Below are 21,298 nucleotides of genomic sequence, written 5' to 3' on the forward strand. Positions count from 1 at the left end.
CTTGTTGGCATACCATAAAAATATGAAATCTGGGAACCCCCTTACATTTTTAAATCACGTACCGGAGAAGTTTGGCCCCGTCAGCGAGGCACGCAAAACAGTCACGTGGCTCCTAGACGGTAAACTTTTCTTTGACTGTTAGCGTTTTTTTTTACGTTCGCGATCTTCTAACACCGTATTTGGTGCCACCTATTGTTGCGGATGTATTATTGACATGAAAAGTCTAGACCATGAATATAAGACGAACCTGTTTTTTCAGACGTATTTTTTAAGAGAAAAAAAAATATTCGGAACAATAAGGTATGGCTTGGCATGGAAGAAATTAATTGTATTTTTAATTTTAACCTTAATGAACGATTATAAAGAAACAAAACGACAAGAGAAAAATGTGTAGAAACTTTGGGAATCATTCACGATAAGTTGCGTAAGTTATGCATTTATTTGCGCATAAAACTTTCTCCAGTAAAATATCCATCGGAAATTGTGTCCTTTTTAAAAATATATATTTTTAAGTTTTGTAAACTGCACAATTTTTTATGTACAATGTTCAAAAACGCATTCACAAACATTTTTACATGCAAATTTGTACAAACTGACAATAAGAAAATGAATCCTATTCTGACCAGAATTTTGCCTACTTCAAGAAGTCACACTGTGCCAACTAATCAGATTTCATTTTAAGATTGTATACAAGCTACATATTCATTTCTTGTAGAAACACACAAAGCTACACACAAAACCTTCTTGCAAAATATCTATCAGAAAATTGTGTACATTTTCAATTTTTTTCAAGTTCTGTAAATTGCAATTTTTTAAATATAAACATTCATAAAAACATTTACACACAATTTAACATGCAAATTAATGCAAACGGACAAATGAATGAAGCTTAACGTACTTAAAAAAATAAAATCACACTGCGACCACCAATCAGATTTCAATTTAAATTGCGTACAAGTTACGTACATGAAGCATTCTCCTACAAAACGTCCATCCAATATTGTTTCAAAAGTTTTTTTTTTACGTTTTGTAAACTGTGAATTTAAAATACAAAAACGTGAACTTAAAAACGTTCACGCACAATTTTACATGCAAAATCGTGCGAATGGATGATTGGCGAATAATGTGATTTGTGAACTCCAGGAAGTCACACTGCGTCAACTAATCACATTTAAGTTTTAGATTGTGTAACCGAGATAGCCATTTCAGACAGAATTTGCATTTTTGTATGCAATATGCATTAGTGGATGATGGTGGGCGGTTCCTGGAAAGGATGTTACTCCTGGAATATGCCTTGATGCCGATAATCTGGTATTACGGAAACAGAATTTTTGCAACATTTTAAAGCAGCGGTTTGTCAATATGGGGTTTGTACCATTGGAAATCAAAGCTGTATGTACTGTATATCTTGTTATTTTACTTGTACCAGCAGTTTTCATGTACTGCACCAAACCTTTGGGGGCCCCTGAAGAGGAATTCAAACTTGATTACTTATCTTTTGATTACTGGTTCGGAATTTCCTATGGAATTTGCTGCTTATTAAAAACCAAGACGTTCCCCGTATCTCACAGACCGGCTAAAAATATTTTGCTTTTTTTCCTTCATCTTCTTTTCATTTTCAGGCTTTTTTTTTTTCAACCCACGCATCTTTCAGAATAGATTTTCTGGCATTTATAAAACATCTTAAAATACCCAATGGCGCTGTCGTGATAAACACTCACCGGCAGTGAAAATCAGACAGAGGTACGCGGGATAAAGGCCATTTGAGAGTTTGTAGGTGGGTTGGGGGGTGTTTGTCTTTAACTTCTAAGGTCAGGCTTTCACAACAGCTATGGATCCACCTCTTGTTTGGGGCCGAAATTACAGCTGACACATGTGCTGACAAGATCGAGGCAATTATTGAGTTAGACAATGATCTACTGTACAGTGCAAGCGCTGCGGTTTTCTTTCCTAGACAAGGGGAGAGAGACGTTTAAGAGTTACAAGGCCAGAAGAAATGCCCTGTCTGTCCGTGAAACCAGCTAGTTTTCATTCTTTATCATAATTAATACCAACTAAACACATTCAATGCATTTCTAAGTGAATTTGTCCTTCAAAGAGTCCCAAACCCCTTAAAAATGATGCACTGTAAAGAATAAAACATGTTGCATATACTGTTAAAAAAAATCTCAACTTGTATTTTGTTATGTTTTTGAATGGGCTTTTTTTGAGTTTGACTTACTCTCAAAAGTAAAGAGAACTGCTTCAGTTCAAATAAACCGGGGAAATTAAATGAATAAAGTAAATTAAGCTTAGTCTACAAAATCTTTTTTTTTTACTGTTTACTTAGCATAGCTAAATTAATTAGTTAAAAAAACTCTACTAAGAAGACTTTATTTAGTCCACTTTATACATTCTACAAAGTCACTATTATTATTATTCAAAGTACCAGATTATTAGGTTAGGGTTAGTACACTGTAAAAAAATATTGTTGGTTTAACTTAAAAAGGTAAGTAACCTGGTTGCCTTAAAATTTTGAGTTTATTGAAATTAAAAATTTGAGTTGATACAATGAAGGAAATTGGTTTAATAAATAGAAACTCCAAATATTATTGTATCTGAACCACATAAAAAATGTGATAAAACATGAAAATAGCACAATTTGGCATGTTTCACTGCGCCATCACATATACGGTAAAAACACAATTACCCAATATGCTTACAAAATCGTTTAATATATGAATAAAGGTTGTCAATTCTCAAACATTTTCAATCTCATTAACTCAAATTTTTAATTTCAATAAACTCAAAATTTTAAGGCAACTACACTGTAAAAAAAAATGTTGGTTTTTGTTGGTTTAACTTAAAAAAGTAAGTAACCTGGTTGCCTTAAAATTTTGAGTTTATTGAACTTAAACATTTGAGTTGATGCAATGAAGTAAATTTGTTCAATAAATAGAAACTCAAAATATTTTTGTATCTGAACCACATAAAAAAAATGGATAAATCATGAAAATAGCACTATTTGGCATGTTTCACTGTGTCATCAGAAATAAAACACACACAATTACCCAATATGCTAACAAAATCTTTTAATAATATTTTAATAAAAGTTGTCAAATCTCAAAAAATTTTCATTGTATCAACTCAAAATTTTAATTTCAATGAACTCAAAATGTTAAGGCAACCAGGTAACTTTTTTTCTAAATATTTTTTTACAGTGTAGGTAACTTATTTCTTTAATATTTTTTTACAGTGTAGAATAAGTTGACACATACTTACAAAGTTACTTATTGTCAGTAAAATGTCTGTTGAGGGAGCATCAAAATAAAGTGGTATTAAGCAGACAGTCTATTAATACTCCAATGACTGCTAGCTGACATAGATTCAAAGTTACTTCACTGTAAACCCAAATAAGTTGGCAAAAAAGAGGCAATCAGTTCTATCAACTTTTTAAAGTTCTTTTTTTTTTTTTACAAACTTTACAGATATTTGAGTAAGCTAAAAATGATGTAATCTCAACTTAAATATGTTTAGTAGTGGAAAATCGGCCAGCTGTAAATAGCTTATTCAAAAAATGCCACCTTGGTAATTGGTTACACAATGCTTTGATATAAAACATTTAACATATGCAGTATCTGTAAACCCTAATGCTCAAAATAAATTATTTGAGTAGAGCCAACTCAAATGAAACAAATTAGTTCAGTCAAATGAACTTTTATGAGTATTTAGAACTTTCTTTTTGTTTTCAGCTCACACTGACACATTTGATGTAAAAAATAAACGGAGTTTTCTATTTCTATTTCCCAGCATGCTTTGCCATGACACTTAAAAGGGAAACTAAGTGCCACAGCCCAAGTACTAAACGGAATCTTTAGCGTCTTATTGCACTATAAAGTGTCAAAAACACACAAGTTTCACATAAACAGGTGGTTTTCTCTTATAAGTGAATACATCTGCATTACTAGCTTAATATAAGGATCAGTCGAGTACATCATACAGTGAAGAATATGCAGGTTTTTTTTTTTTTTTTTAATGCCATAATTCCATTAAGAAGACATATAATATTAAGTCTTTACACTTGAATGCTGCTTTTAGGCATTCCTGGAAAATGTAAAGCGGTTTATTTAATGTGCATCTTTCTTTTATCATATTAATGTATTTGTGGCAATGTCATAAAAGGTTTTTACAAACAAATATCTTGGTTACTGAGGCACAAACAATTTAAGTAGGATCAAATGTTGAAGGCCGTAGGGTCAGCCATCAAACACCGAACTGGACTAGATCCAAAAAGCAACAGGGGTCTGAGACCACATTTCTACTAAAGTGGTCCACTTAAAGGAGACTGAGTTTGGTTCTTTTTAAGAGGACCCAAGTGTGACAACGGCATTTCGTCTCTTCCGTTTCCCTCAAATAAGGAAGGAGCAAGCACCTTTGGTGATAGAAATGATTGTAAATGAGCATAAGCCCCGCACAGTCCGCCATGCTTTGTTTACATCTAGCGACCACAATTCCTCGCGCTCCGGCAGTTTGCCGTAACTTTGCCTGAAACGCCACAAAGTCGCGAGTCATGGTTTGAAGTCGCAACTTACGGGCTCAAAAGCCTGCCTAGAACGCATTAAAAAATTACAGTAATGCATTCTATCCAACACTGTCGACATTTAATATACAGTACAGGGACTCAAATTCTCAGCAAACTGATCAAGGATACACAGTAAAAACACAATGGTTTATGCACAATGGTTTTCGTCCAAACGTCAATATTGGATTTCTCCCACCATGTCGAACAGAACATTTGAGTCCTGAAGCACCGACCACAACTCTACGACCTCTTTTCATTAACGATTTAAGAGCAGAATAAGATCCCAGCTGATTTTTCAGAGTCTGGACCTTTCAGATCAGGTAATTAAAAGGAGTAATTGACTTTTTCGGCTGAACGCTGTCAGGCATGTTCGATCAAAGCGGAGAGGAAATCTAGGCCACCAACTACAGACTCTCTCAAAGACACTTTCCCCTCATTACATTTAGTAGACTGTAATGTTGCCACCTCATAAGAACACATATCTCCAAATCTTACACAATAAAACGGTAAAGAATGTATACAGAGGCGTTGTTGTTTTCGGCGATTTCTAGGCCCAGTTCCAGTTATGCTTTTCATTACGAGACTGGCTTTTATCTATTTGCAATCTGTCATATGAAGGGTTTGTTAATTATAATTTCTGCAACCTAATGGGTTATGAGAACGGCACAGTTAGTGCAGTTATTAATATCAGCAAACTGCTCGCACTTAACCACAGATGGTTTCGTGACTGCAACGTCCTGCAGCCTTCTGTTATATCTCTAATCTCTAATTATTATCTAACACTAATATTTATTTGGCCAGAAAGGCGCAAACTAATTATGCCGCAAACATGAAGCCATTTCCAGTCGAGGGTGACGTCAAGCTTTTGAGTTGGTGGTTGCTACAGATCAGACAGGCAAACGAATCAATCATAGTCAATATTAAAAAAATACAATTTGATTCGCCTGTTGGAGTTTCTTAATTTTCAAATCGTCCAGAATAACGCAGATCAAATGGTTTTTCACAAACCTGTAGAGTCGGCTGCTGTATCCATTAAAAATAATTAATAATAATAATAAGTCAATGTGTATTATTATTTATATATGACATTTCTTCATTCATTTTTATGTGACATTTTATTTATATAATATATATTTATATATTTAATATATGTGACCCCAGGCCACAAAACCTGTCATAAGTCACATTGTGGCAATAGCCAAAAATACATTGTATGGGTCAAAATTATTATTTTTTTTTCTTTAATGGCAAAATCATAAGGATATTAAGTAAAGATAATGTTCCATTAAGATATTTTGTACATTTATTACCGTACATAAATCAAAAATGTATTATTAGTAATATGCATTGCTAAGGACTTCATTTGGACAACTTTAAAGGCGATTTTCCCAATATATATATATATATATATATATATATATATATATATATATATATATATATATATATATATATATATATATATATATATATATATATATATATATATATATATTTGCACCCTCTAAATTCCAGATTCTCGGCCAAATAGTGTCCTAACAAACCATACATCAATGTAAAGTTTATTTATTCAGCTTTCAGATGATGTATAAATCTCTTTTTTTTTAAATTACCCGTATGACTGGTTTTCCAGGGTCACATATATTAATTAAAAAATAATAATAACATCACAAAGCACTTAATCTAACATTAAATTAACTGTCAAGGCGCCAGTCGCTATCCATGAACATGGCCTGGATTCCAACCTGCCAAGTTCTTTATGTACGTTATGTTTAGACGCATATGCAAATCAACCGTAATGGATTTGCATATTCATGTTGGGCCACCACAAGTGCTACACCAAAGTCTAAGGTAACAAATGAATCTTCCAGAGAGTAATGCAAGTGTCAATTCAACAGATATATGACTCAAGCGTCGAAAGAAGTTTTGCCAAAGCGTTGCTCTGCCTGCTCTATTTTTATTTGTGTGGCTGGTTTGCCAGCTTAAATCAAGCCATTTAAATAGATCCATCAAATATGAATCAACCAAAAGAGAATGTACTTCTAAAATGATCTGCAATATCCACTTGGTTTTAAATTTGCGATAGTCAAAGTACGACTGCCATTATCCCCGAGCCATTTAATCCTAGAGCTAAACTTTTCTTTCAAGTAATGTCCTCCTACGAATTACATAAATCATCATAAGTGCCACTGATGTTATGTGTAAGGCCCTTGAATATGGCGATATGATTCATTTAGATGCCAATGGCATCACAGGTTTGATCTATACGGGAAAACAGCGCCTCCTAGAGGTAGCATCTCACTAAAGTGGACCACAGAAGTCAGTCTGTATTTAGATTTGACTCATCAATATATAATTGATTTATTGAATAGCTTATTTATAGCTCTTCAGTTGCTTCATCGCATACCCGTGAATCACCGTGAGGCGTGTATTTGCTTTCTGGATTTCACAAAAGTCAAAAACAAAGAGTGGAACAAGTCTTGACTGTTGCTCTTTCACACCGACTGCCCTCATTAGTAGTTAAATATGCATTTCATTCTAATCGCAGCCAACAGAAAGGCATAAAAAACATTCATACTGTACAAAAACAGAATTAATATATACGTATATAAAAAGTTATTAAAAGCTTCCAAAATTAGAGCCTATAGAGTTTCGTGCACCCAACGTAAAACTTTAGTAATATGACGAAAAAAAACAAAAAACGATTAATTTCTAGCACTAATAAGTGCCGTTACTAATAAGCTATAAAGTAATTGTTGCACATGATAAATATAGTAGTTTTGGAAAATACATCAGATCCTGAAAACAACAGCATGCATATATATATATATATATATATATATATATATATATATATATATATATATATATATATATATATATATATATGCACATGTAAAATATAACACTAAGCATACTATTCATATATTAAAAATGTTATGACAAGTTTTAAATATTCAGAAATTCTATGTAAACATATATAGGCCACAATACATGATTTTTTTGTGGGACATACATATTTGTTTTTTATGAAGATAATGCATGTAAATACACTCACAGTTATTCGCTGCCAGCGTGCCTCGTAGCGCGCACAGGAGCGCGAACGCGTGCATCACCACCGCCACCATCTCTCCAAAAGCACAATAACGCGTATCCAAGTTGCACTATATTCCCAGCCAGTGTAAAATATAGCTCCAGTTCGGGTCCGGTTCGGGATCGGTTCCAGCGGCTCTTCGGCTAGTCTGTCCAGTGATGAATCGAACGAGACACTCCCCCCATAGTTCCTCTTAAAGACATATAGGCTCTTCCTACGAGACTCTACGCAGACTTAAGTTTTTTTTTAGCGGGGTTGTCGTGATGTCTTCAGATCTGAGTCATATTCCGAACTGTACATGTCCAGCAGTAGTCAGTCAAGAAGATAGTGGGGTCAGAAGTAGACTTGGTGCGTTTTGATGCGCGGACACGGCGTGGAAAGGTTGTGCGCTGTAAGCCGAATGATACGATCTGTGGAAAGCAGTTGAGTTTTGAGAGAGAGAGAGAGAGAGAGAGAGAGAGAGAGAGAGAGAGAGAGAGAGAGAGAGAGAGAGAGAGAGAGAGAGAGAGAGAGAGAGGTGGGCTGTAGAGCAGGTTTCAGCACCACACATGTGGACAGCGCTCGCTGACACGCTCCAGTTCTATCATTACGCATTTATAACGTCTGTTTATTTCGCGGTTTGGTTCTCAAATCTTTAAATAATATTCTCATATTTGTCTGGAACAAATTAAAATTGTTTAAAAATCTACATATGATCCTTAAACTTTGGAAAATAAGATCAAGTAGAAAGGGTGCTACATAACAACGTTTTTCCTAACATACATTTTGATATAGCGTTATAAGGAATGCGGACAGATTATTTGATATAGGCTATTCATCGAGATTTAATGTAATATTTGGTCATATTTGACTTTTGGTTAAGACACTGTTTGTCATCTTAGACTGTATGTGAGATTAGTAGTCTGTTTTCCCCTCTCTCTGAGAACAGTCCGAGACTTAATTAAAGGGCTGAATTTTCTCTGTCTTTAAACTCAAATCTGTATAGGAGAAGCAATCGAAATATTACAAGGACAAACTTTGCACTGACCAAACGGGCTGCTCACTGAAAAAATAACATAAAATTGAGTCTAATGTCTCGTTTACACACACGCACGAATGCGCGCACACACACACACACACACACACACGTTTGTTTTTGTGACATATGGGGATATTCCATAGGCGTAATGGTTTTTATACTGTACAAACCATATTTTATTTCCCCCTACACTGCCCCTGCCCCTAAACCTACCCATCACAGGAAACATTCTGCATTTTTACTTTCTAAAAAATAAATAATCTTGTATGATTTATGAGCATTTTGAAAAGTGGGGACATGGCCAATGTTCTCATATTTCATCCTCTCCTTGTAATACCTATGTCATACTCATGTCATTATACACATTTGTGTTCTCATATGTCACAAAAACATTGTGTGTGTGTGTGTGTGTGTGTGTGTGTGTGTGTGTGTGTGTGTGTGTGTGTGTGTGTGTGTGTGTGTGTGTGTGTGTGTGTGTGTGTGTGTGTGTGTGTGTGTGTGTGTGTGTGTGTAAACAAGACAGACTTGATTTTATTTTTTCAGTGAGCAGCCCGTTTGGTCAGTGCAAAGATCCATCCTGCTCTTTAAAGTGCTCTTAAAATGGATTCTGATTGGCTGTCAAAGTAAAAAAAAAAAAAAAAAAACGTCTGATATTTTTCCTAACGATATCGTTTCTCTGTGCCGTTATCTTTATCGTTACCGTTGCGGTGTTGACTGCTATTCTTTAGAACGATTTTTAGAACTATATTTTTATAGGAGTGAGCAGGCCTGAAAACTCATAAAACTAGCATAACATAAAATATATATAATTTATTTACTACAGTCTCTCTTATACATTAATGGTTTCACAAATAACCTTCAACATCCATGAAACCTTTCCACTGGACGTAGAAAACAATTTTCCCAATTACTGAAATGTTAGCAATCTTAACACTGAGAAGAAAAAACAAACTCTTTCAAGAACTGTTCACTTAAAGGTTGTTTGAGGAAACAACAATAGTATCACTACTTTTATTTCTGTGTATCTGAAAAATGAAAAAAAGATTAATATCATCATAAAGTCAGTATTCTCCAGAATGCTAATGTGATGCATTCCCTTTGAGATTGGATAACTGAGGTAATTATTCTCTGTATTATCTAAAACACAAAGACGAGTGCTTGGTGATCCATCATGATACACTGTGGAGAAAACCAAGTTGAAGACATCATAATGTGACTGTTTTATGAACCCAGTGCAGCTGAGCACAAAAAAAGTTATATATTCAAAATAGATATGCATTAGTGTTAATGCATTTTACAGATGCACTGGTAATCTATCAGCAGGTTAAAGGGCGCGATGGCATGTGTTTGAGACTGGATTATAGGAATCCAGACTACAGGGATTAAAGCGTTAATCCCAGAGGTCATTTGGACAGAGAATGATATTGTCCTCTGTGCAAAAAGCCTCTTTGATACGGTCAGAACACACAGATAGTGGTCAGCCATGGCGCAGTGTGTAGCTATCTACATCTTGTTGTTATTATTGTGCATAAATTTGCATTTTCCAGAGATTTGCCACAAAGGAATTACGGTGATTTTCTCATTGGGAATATTAATAGATAAGTGCGGTGCAGCCTTTTGAAAGAGTTTCTAGAAATATAAGTGTATTCATGCATAAATACAACTGATGTTTAATTCATTTTTCATGTGTTCGGAAACATTCAGAGTAATCTCTACAAAACAGCCAAGAAAAGTATGACTCATATAAAGCTTTCATGGACAGTATAAAAAGGATAAATGTTTATGATAAAATCAGACTGAGGTTTAAATGTATAAATATATCAAATGGCAGACGTAGGCAGGTGGAGCTGGGGGAGGTGGAGGGTTTCAGAGGAATGGTTGTTGACCATTTTAACCCTTAAATGCTTGAATTTTTCGCCAATCATCATGAAATATTTGGGTCTTTACCAAGATCTATATCTAACATGGATGAATCTCTCAGAGTTACAATTACAGAATAATAAAATGAAGCATATTTTTGCCCCCTTTGGAGCTTGGAAGTGTTCGGTTTGAGCAGAGTTTTTTTGTTCTTTTCTTTTTATAGCATCATTTATGTCCTCGTCAGAGCCCACTTCCCAGTATTCAGCATCTGGTGATCTCAAACATACTCTCAAAACTATCCTTTTTAATATCTTTAAAGGAAGTGTGTGTAAGATTGTGGTCAAAACTGGTACTGCAGGTGTGTCCCCTCTCCCCCTCCCCCCTGACTCGAGGTTGCCAGATAGGCTGCAGGATCAAGTAGGAAAGTTTGTAGCTGCAGCTGTGGTAACTAGAGCAGATCTGGCAACCCGAATGCCGAAACACTACTGACTTTGTGATTGGTTGATAGGTGGAGGGCGGAGCTTCAGGCCAAAACACAACATGTCAACATCAGTTTAGGGCTGCAACAACAACTGTTACATGACAATATCCTGGCCGGACTACTGTTGTCAGTGATATAAGTATTTGAAATTAATGTCTAGTGACATATCAGGGTCATTTAATGATTAACTGAACAACATTTCTTACATACAGTTCCTTTAAAATCAATATTATGATTGCTGAGAGCTTTTTCACCAGATCCACCATTAAAGTGAAAGCGCTACTAATATTTGATAGCGTTTTAAGTTTACTCCCTATTCTTTTGTTTTCTGCCTGCAGTGACTATGAGTGTATTGTCACGTCACCATTGTGTATCAGACATTGCCACCTTGTGGAATAAAGGTGAATTGCATTTATTCAGTCATCAAAGATTGAATTACTGTTACTTATATAAATATACTTACACTGTTTCACCCCACGGGTCATTATTGACCCTATACATTTTTTTTAACAACACATTGGATGGAAAAACAGGCATTCTTTCACAATTGTATTACTTTTTCCTGTTATATTATTTATGATGTATGGATTGCTAAGATGGTTGATGTCTAACATAAAAAAATGAATAAGGAGGGTAGTGAATAAAGTCCCGGGTCACTAAAGACTCAAGGTATGCGTTTAAGGGTTAAATGTTGAGCAAGCAATTTGCCATTGTGGTACATTGCCCTATTTATAAAAAAATAAAAATAAATTATATTTATACACCGATCAGGCTTAACATTATGATCTGGAGAAGTGAATAACACTGATGATCTCTTCATTACAGCACCTGTTAGTGGGTGGGATATATTTGGGAGCAAGTGAACCTGTTATCCTCAAAGTTGATGTGCTAGAAGCAGGAAAATTGGGCAAGTGTAAGGATTTGAGTGAGTTTGACAAGGGCGAAATTGTAACAGCTGGCCGACTGGGTCAGAGTATCTCCAAAACTGCAGCTCTTGTGGGGTGTTCACAGTCTACAGTGGTCAGTATCAAAAGTGGTCCAAGGAAGGAACAGTGGTGTACCAGCGAACGGGTCATGAGCGGCAAAGGCTCATTGATGCACATGGGGAGTAAATGCTGGCCCGTGTGGTCCGATCAAATAGCAAAGAGACTAGCTCAAATTGCTCGAGAAGTTAATGCCGGTTTGGATAGAAAGGTGTCAGAATACACAGTGCCTTGCAGTTTGTTGTGCAGTCAGGGTGCCCATGCTGACCCCTGTCCACTGCTGAAGGCACCAACAGTGGGCACGTGAGCATCAGAACTAGACCCCAGAGCAATGGAAGAAGGTGGCCCGATGAATCATGTTTACTTTTACATCACGTGGATGTTTGGGTGTGTGAGCTTTGGGCAATGTTCTGCTGAGAAAACTTGGGTCCTGCCATCCATGTGGATGTTACTTTGACACATTCCACCTACCTAAGCTTTGTTGCAGGCCATGTTCACTCTTTCATGGAAACGGTATTCCCTAGAGGCTGTGGTCTCTTTCAGCAGGATAATGAGCCCTGCCACAAAGCAAAATGGTTCAGGAATGGTTTAAGGAGCACAACAACAAGTTTGAGGTGTTGACTTGGCCATCTAAGTCCAATCGAGCATCTTTTTTATATATAAAAAGGTCAAATAGACAAACAATATTTTTCAATATTTCAATTAATGATCAATCTAGGATTTTACTGCCAACCTTCAGGAATTCACTTTCTCAGTCTCCTCATTAGGAATTCATCTTGGTCTTCTCTCGCTGGAGATCCATTTCCTGTCTCATCGTTTTTTAACGTCCCAGCATGCTGCGCTCTGATCATGCTGTTAGACTTACAGATTAGCAGCTTTTAATTTACTCTCCCCGCTCTCCCTTCCCGTCGGCTCCTCACGTTTCATGTCTTCCGTCCGCAGTCAAGGTTTTCGCCTTCCACCTGCGGTTGAGAGCGTTTGGATTTCATTTGGTTAACCTCACTTTAATAAGCTGGGTAATGATCGACTGGACGGGTGCCATCAGCTGCATGAGGGTGAGATGAGAATGGTGTTGGGAAAGCGATTTCAGAACGGCAGCTTGCAATATACAAGCTAATCATGATTTAAAGAAGTAATCTACAATAAAAAAAATCAATAAAGTAACTTGGAAAAAGAAAAGTGGAGTTTAAAACATTTAGCAGTCTTTAATATGTTTCACCTTAAAAAGACAATTTTGGAAGGGTTAGCATTTAATTAGTGCTGGGGGGAAATTAATCGTGATTAATCACAGTTTGTGTTTACATAATGTGTGTGTGTTTACTGTGTATAATTATTATAAATACACACACATGCATACATATATTTAAGAAAAAATATATATAGTATATACATCCATATATTTCTTAAATAGATACATAGTGTGTATATATATATATATATATATATATATATATATATATATATATATATATATATATATAAATAATTATACACAGTACACACACAATATATTATGTAAACACAAATTTTATTTTGGATACGATACATTTTCCCCCAGCACTACATTACATTTTTCTATTTAATAAACCTGACATTTAAACACTACCTGTATGAATGAGGGTTATACAGTTTAAGATGAACCAATTCCCTAGAAGAAGGCAAATGAAGCATTAGGATTAAAGTCCCAGTGAACCGGAAGTAACGCGTGATTTTTCTTCAGTGCTGCAACGTATTTCCAAATGAAGCGGAATATTGAATAGAGGGCAGGGTTTTACTTCAGCGCTCCTCCTCTCCATCTCTCACTCATAGCAGACTAATGGTTAAAGTAGAAAAGTACACTCTAAAATATTCTGAGTAAAAAACAACCCAATGTCGGGTTAAATATGGACTAACCCAGCAGTTGGGTTGTTTTAACCCAGCGATTGGGTTGTCTTAAGCAAATATTTAACCCAACCAAAGGATTAAAACAACCCAATTGCTGGGTTAGTCCATATTTGACCCAACATTGGGTTGTTTTTTACTCAGAATATTTTAGAGTGTACTTCCCTCCAACCATTAGTCTGCTATGAGTGAGAGCCAACCCAACCGCAGGATTAAAACAACCCAATTGCTGGGTTTGTCCATATTTGACCCAACATTGGATTAAAACAACCCAGCATTTTTTAGAGTGTATAGTTACGCATTGTAGGTTACAAGGAACGCCGTTTCCAGACTGGAAGTAACTTTTCATATTTTTGATTAAAGATTACCACGGCAAACTATTTTTTTTTTCTTTCTTCTGTGTATTAACGTGCACGGGTTAATTGTTCACCCTATGATCTGTATTATGTGCTAACAAAGTAAATAGGGTCAATTTTGATTTCATGAGGACTTTAAGTGATTCAAGAAAAACCCAGACTCATCCATCGGATTGCCAGAGAGAAGCGTGATTGGTCACTCCAGTAAATGTCTCCAGCTCTAGAGTCCAGTGGCTGCGTGCTTTACACCACTGCATCCGACACTTTGCATTGCACTTGGTGATGTAAGGCTTGGACGCATCTGCTCGGCCATGGAAACCCATTCCATGAAGCTCTCTACGCACTGCTCTTGAGCTAATCTGAAGGCCACACGAAGTTTGGAGGTCTGTAGCTATTGACTCAGCAGAAAGTTGGTGACATCTGTGCACCTCAGCATGCGCTGACCCCACTCTTTCAGTTTACGTGGCCTACCACTTCATGGCAGTTGCTGTTGTTCCCAATTGCTTCTACTTTATTATAATACCACAAACAGTTGACCATGGAATATTTAGTAGTGAGAAAATTTCACGAATGGACTTATTGAAGAGGTGGCAAACTATCACGGTACCACGCTTGAGTTCACTGAGCTCCTGAGAACGTCCTATTCTTTCACACGTTTGTAGAAGCGTCTGCATGCCTAGGTGCTTGATTTTATACACCTGTGGCCATGGAAGTGATTGGAACACTTGAATTCAATGATCTGGTGTGCTAATACTTTTGGTGATATAGTGTATGAACAAGAGGATCATTTAAGATCTCACTAGAATAAAGGAAATAAAGCACAAAATGGAAGGATGTGATTCACTAAAACGATTCAGACTTTTAAACGGTATAGGCCACATATGACATTGATAAGCTAATGGATCAGACCTTCCAAAGCCACAAATAAAAGTGTGAATGAAGAAGGATAAGCTGATTTATTACAATATTTCAGACTTACTAATCTACATACTCAGGAGTTAACCAGCTCACAATTAAGAATCTTTAAGTTAGTTAAATCAGACATTATGCTACAGTCACGCTACAATTTAAAGACAACCCTATTTATTTGTGACACTGGTACTTGTAAAATTCAGATTATCTCTTGAAAAGTTATTTATACCTATTTTGAAGACATCTCTATTGTCGTACTACTGAAAAATGAGCCGTTGCTTTGGTTAGCAACTCCTCAACGCTGGATGAGAAACATGCTAAGGAGGAGAGAAAGGGAGTCTTTCTGTGAAAAGGACACCATGTTCATCTCCAGGAGCAAAGCTTTAGGAAGAAAGAGTGAGCGAGAAAAAAAGATAAAAGACGGGAAGAGAAAGAAACGAGAGAAATAGACCAAAGAGACGAGGTAAAAAAAGCACCTTCAGCTCCAGCAAAGGTGAAGCCACACAGACAAAAGAGTCGAGCAAGAACAACCATTAATAAATAATGACATTATTTATTAATTACATATTGTGGATGATGTTTCCTCTTTTTATGTTCTTCATTTTCCCCTCTATTTTAGTCTTTCTTCCTTTTATGTGTGTGGTTATGAACTCTTCTCTGTTCTTGGTTTTCCTCAGACATTAAAAATTAAGAGGTTCAATATACATGTCCAGGATTTCATTATCGTCGGACTTGATGAAGGCTCATGCATCGATTTTAATACACGTGGCCTGTTTGGCTCCTGCATATCTTATATCTAAAAAGTGACTAGCTACAACAATGAAAACAAATAGTCAGTGGAAGTTATCTGAGACTCAGAAACACTTATTTTACAGCTGATAAAGGTCTTGTCTTCCTGACTCATTCTTATCTCAAACACCCCAAAGCACTTCAGCTGCTCTGCAGTATCTTCAAGAGTTACTACCCTTTTAAAGTGTTTGTCTTTCATTGAAATGACTTTCCTCTTTGGTTGACATCAAAGTGTTTTAGCTACTAGGTAACGTAACCTTTCTAGGATTTTGTGAAAAGTTCAATGTCGGGTAAGATTAATAGTAAATAATGATGGGTTAGAAAAAGACGCATTACCTTTGGAGAAATGCCAAGATGCTCTAAAGGGTGAGCTTGATTTTCAGGCTTTACAGCCTGGTCCAAATAACTCCATAATCCACTGCAAACTCGCATTTAGGTCTAGTCCCATTTTGTAATGAAACTCCCTCTTTTCACCCAGGAATTCCTGAGGAATAAAATCCCATCCTACATTTACTTTACATTCAGTTGACACATTAACGAAGGCAATTTAGTTGTAAATCCATTTCATGTTAACTTTGAACAAAGGCATTTTCAATTGTTCTTTGCACATTGAGAACCCTTTTCTTCCTCCAGTTCTTCAGATCAAAATGTCCTAAAATTTAAATGTTCATCATTAGATCAACATACTCATTATTGCATTTTATTTTTGGTTTTAAAGAAACAGAACAAACTGTACATTCTGAACCATTTGGTATTTTTCTGTCTTTTTTGTCCCAAAATAAATAAATAAAATCCTGGGGGAAAAAATCACTTGTACTCCTTGCAAAAATAAATGGGAAACGAATTTTGGTCACTTTAGAATAACCTCCTAGTCAGGTGGTTGTTAAGTTTAGGTATTAGGTAGCATTAAAGATGCATAATAATAATAATAATAATAATAATAATAATAATATGTACATTAATAGGTACTTTATAAGTGCTAATAAACAGCCTATATCCTACAAAATCCCTCCCCCCCAAAAAAAAAAAAAAAAAAAAAAAAAAAAAAATTATATATATATATATATATATATATATATATATATATATATATATATATATATATATATATATATATATATATATATATATATATATATATATATATATATATATATATATATATATATATATATATATATATATATATATATATATATATATATATATATTGTTGGTTTAACTTGGTAACCTGGTTGCCTTAAAATGTTGAGTTCATTGAAATTAAAAAAATTGAGTTAATACAGTACAGGACATTGGTTTACACTATAAAAATGTTGTTGGTTTAACTTAAAAAAGTAAGAAACCTGGTTACCTTAAAATTTTGAGTTTATTGAAATACAAAATTTGAGTTGATACAATGAAGGAAATTGGTTTAATAAATAGAAACTCCAAATATTATTGTATCTGAATCACATAAAAAATGTGATATATCATGAAAATGGCACAATTCGGAACAACTGCATCACAAATAAACACACACAATTATCCAACATGCATACAAAATCTTTTAACAATATTTTAATAAATTTGAATTATTTTTTTTCATTGTACTAACTTAAATTTTTACTTTATTTAAATTTTTTAAGGCAACCAGGTAACTTTTTACAGTGTAGAAACTCAAAAAATATTATTGTATTTGAACCACATAAATATTTTTTTTTGTGATAAATCATGAAAATTGCACAAATTGGCATGTTTCACTGCATTATAACAAATAAAACACAATTAAATAATATCCTTACAAAATATTTTAATGCTATTTGAATAAAGGGTGATGTCAATTCTTATAAAGTAAGAATAAAATATTAACTAAAAGTTTTACTTTCAATTAACTCAAAATTAAGGCAACCAGGTAACTTTTTAAATATTTGTTTACAGTGCAGTAATATGCATGCTAATAAGCAACTAGTTAATAGTGAGAATTGTGTAACCCAAATTTTATCCAGTGGAAACGTTTGGTACTGCGCCAAACTAAATCTTAATGAAAACAAATATTTTGAGATATCAAGCTCAAATTTGGAACACAACTTGTTTAGATTTATGGCTTTTACTTTCTTGCAGTTTGAGTACAACATGTTTGGGAAAATATATATTTCACATAAAAATTGAAAATGGTATTTTTTGTGCATTTTTCACAATAAACCTAAAATTCTATAACTTTTTAAACATTTGTCACTTCTGCTGCAATAATCTGGCAAGTGTCGTCTTTAATCGCTGCTCCAAAGCACTCAAGATTTATGACAGTTTAACTTGGTTCATTGAAAGGTTCTTTGGGGAGCCTACATTGTTCTTCTAATGGTATCACTGTGAAACCCCCCTTTTGGAACTTTTATTTCTAAGAGTCCAGTTGGATTTTATAAAAAACTAAATATTTAAGTACATTTTACAATGCACAGATTACATATTTTTCACGTTTACTTCAAAGTTACGGTCAATGAGTGAATGGTGTCTACACTAACAAAAAAAAAAAAAGTTCTTTATTGACTTCTATGGTTCCATGAAGAAAAGCCACTAAAACCTTTATTTTAAAGAGTGTAGTGTTTCCTTCACAACAAATTAACTTTCTTTGGTGGAACAACCTTAAAAAAAAACAGCCGAGGACACCTATTAACTGAACCACAATAGTAAAGGAAATTGCAACCCTATACAACAATTTTCTTTTTCTTTCTTCTGCATTTCACTTTACAGCTTTAGATTGTGTACCTCTCTAGCTTACACCTGAAACTTTTGTACTTGGAACACTGTTGACGCCAACGATAAATTGCTAGTGCTGTTGATCATTTGAAGGTTGGTGTGATAAGAGCATCTGCTAAACTTTATGCGCTACATAAACCTTGTAAAACAAATTCATCCCACTTCAAAGTAGGAGCTGGAACTGTTCTTCAACGCTGAAACTTGATAGACTCTCGTCACTCATCTGTATAGTCCAGCAGCAGATGGGTATTGACAGCTGGCTGACTTCCAGTCAGAGAGAGCAGTGTGTGTTCTCTCTCCTGGAGATTTCTGTCTGTCCGCATGGGTTCTTTACATCCGTGCTGAAGTGTATTGGACTTTAATTATGGCTTCTGTTTGCTCTGGAGTAGTTGAAAGCACCATTGCACAACGACAAAAACAACAACTCAAACTTAAACTAATGGTTTACATTTTTAAATGATGGTGGTGATTGCTGGTGCAAAACTCCCTGTTGAAGTCACAAATGTGTGCATATCGACTATATTTTCATCCTTCCCTCAGGTAATTTTGACCCGAACCTGAGTATTCATTAACGTGGTCCAAAACCCTAGTACTTTTGTCGCATTTGAAAAACTAATACAAAAAAAAAAAGGAGAAAAAAAGTAACAAATCCTTCGTTAGCGCCTCAATTTGACCCCTCAATTTGGAATAAATGGAATGCTTTAGTAAATGCCTACTGGAGACTGACTTTAGGACCCAGCGGAACAGCTCATTTGCTTCATATAGCTATAAGGCCATCTAGTGGCAAATCTTGAAATATCATGTTATATTTTATTTTTTCCACAAGGTCAGCAAAGACACCCAAGGCAAGATATTTTCAAACACTGTAAAAAATTATGGATGTAGCCTAGTGTCTGTGATGTCACCCATTGGATTCCGATGAGCCGTTCTGAAGCGTAAAATAGAGAGGAGCAGGCCGTTGCCATCCTGCCAGCGTATCATGCCCGGATAACAGAAAATGGGCAAAGAGATGCGATGTGGGTGGAGCTTAGGCGACACAATGACTATAGACAGCGGATAAATGGCTATCCACCTGTCGCTCAAAGTGACTAGGCCCTTAATTATGCAGAACTTTAAGGCTTTATATAATCTAAACGAATGAGTTCTAAAAAAAATTCACCCACACAGTTATCAGGAAGGGCAAAATTAGCCATATAGACCAAAACCACAATTTGTACCAGGAGGTAAACAGGTTTTTTTCAGCTGTTAAGTTGGGCATTTTAACATGGGGCTCAATGAGATTCTGCTCCCTTCTGGAGCCTGTCCCTAGTGGCCAGTCGATGAATTGCAGTTTACGTTACTTCCGTATTGGCTTCAAGAGAAGCCGCGGGAGGTTGCCGCTTGGATATTTTGAACTGAATTAAAAGGGTTATGCATGAAATTGTGTTATTTTGTTATTTAAGTTGTTTTATATATATATATATATATATATATATATATATATATATATATATATATATATATATATATATATATATATATATATATATATATATATATATATATATATATATCATTCAAAAGCTTACAAACTCAAAGATCATCCTGTGAAAACCATTTTGAAATTGGACATTGCGTTTTCGTGGAAATAGTACTTTAAATCATTTTAGCTGGCTCCTCCCCCTCCCCCTCCTTGGCTCCTCCTCCGGTGTCATATTACACAATCTTTTTTTCACTACTTTATAAATCAGACTTTCGATCTTGCAAACACACATATTGTCGGAAAGGTCTCAAGGTTCCATTTTTGGCGATAGAAGTGACAGAAATGTCGGAAATTTGGACAGAAATGTATTAATTTGTTACAGGAAAAGGTATTAAAATAAACAACAATAGAATGTGGGTGACACCAGTGGCTATTTTTGGTACAGCGCCTAAACAAAATCTCATAGGAACTTAAATTTTTGTGAGATCAACTTCAAATTTGGAACACGACCTGATTAGATGCATGGCTTTTATTTTATAGCAACTTTAGAATATTTTTTTTTTCGTAAAATATATATTTATATATATATATATATATATATATATATATATATATATATATATATATATATATATATATATATATATATATATATATATATATATAAAACATAAAATAGTACAGTACATATGATTTACAGCTATGATCTGAGTGTCGTCTTTAAAACAATAAGATCAAACATAGGTCTATATTTCAAAGCATTATTGAATTACAAGCATTTACGTCTGGAAAATGCATTTTATGTCTATTCTAAAAAAGGGGGGTGACCGTTAAATGCCTAATTTGATTTTAGAGCCAGAACTACTATACTCGAATACTAGGCATATTTATTTTTCTATATCTGAACTTAATTGAAATTTACACTTAAAGCAACATACAATCTTTTGACATTTCAAGCCCTATAGTTCTAGTCCCGGGAAACCCAAAGTCCCGAGTTTACTGTAGGGAAATCAGGGCTGTGCTGAAAATGGCAAGGAACCAAGGCGGAGGAACCGTCCTATCCGTCATGGATCATTGGCTTCTATGGAGAGCTCCTTGCGGGGTTTTGAAATCATCAGTACACTAATAGAGTGAACTTACCCAATGGGGCTTATGGCAGCCCATC

The 21,298-nt window shown here is 35.0% G+C and overlaps 1 protein-coding gene across 1 annotated transcript in view; it reads right to left on the reverse strand.

The window, feature by feature from the left end:
* The window catches only part of cntnap5b (contactin associated protein family member 5b), an 86,754-nt gene extending 78,689 nt beyond the window's left edge, over positions 1–8,065 (reverse strand). The window contains exon 1 of the mRNA XM_067415734.1: positions 7,620–8,065. Coding sequence (XP_067271835.1) covers positions 7,620–7,689 — 70 coding nt within the window. The 5' untranslated portion in view covers positions 7,690–8,065. The remainder of the gene's footprint in view (positions 1–7,619) is intronic.
* Between the last annotated feature and the right edge of the window lie 13,233 nt (positions 8,066–21,298).

Source organism: Pseudorasbora parva, chromosome 14 (genome assembly GCF_024679245.1).
Source record: "Pseudorasbora parva isolate DD20220531a chromosome 14, ASM2467924v1, whole genome shotgun sequence".
In the NCBI taxonomy this organism is placed as follows: Eukaryota; Metazoa; Chordata; class Actinopteri; order Cypriniformes; family Gobionidae; genus Pseudorasbora; species Pseudorasbora parva.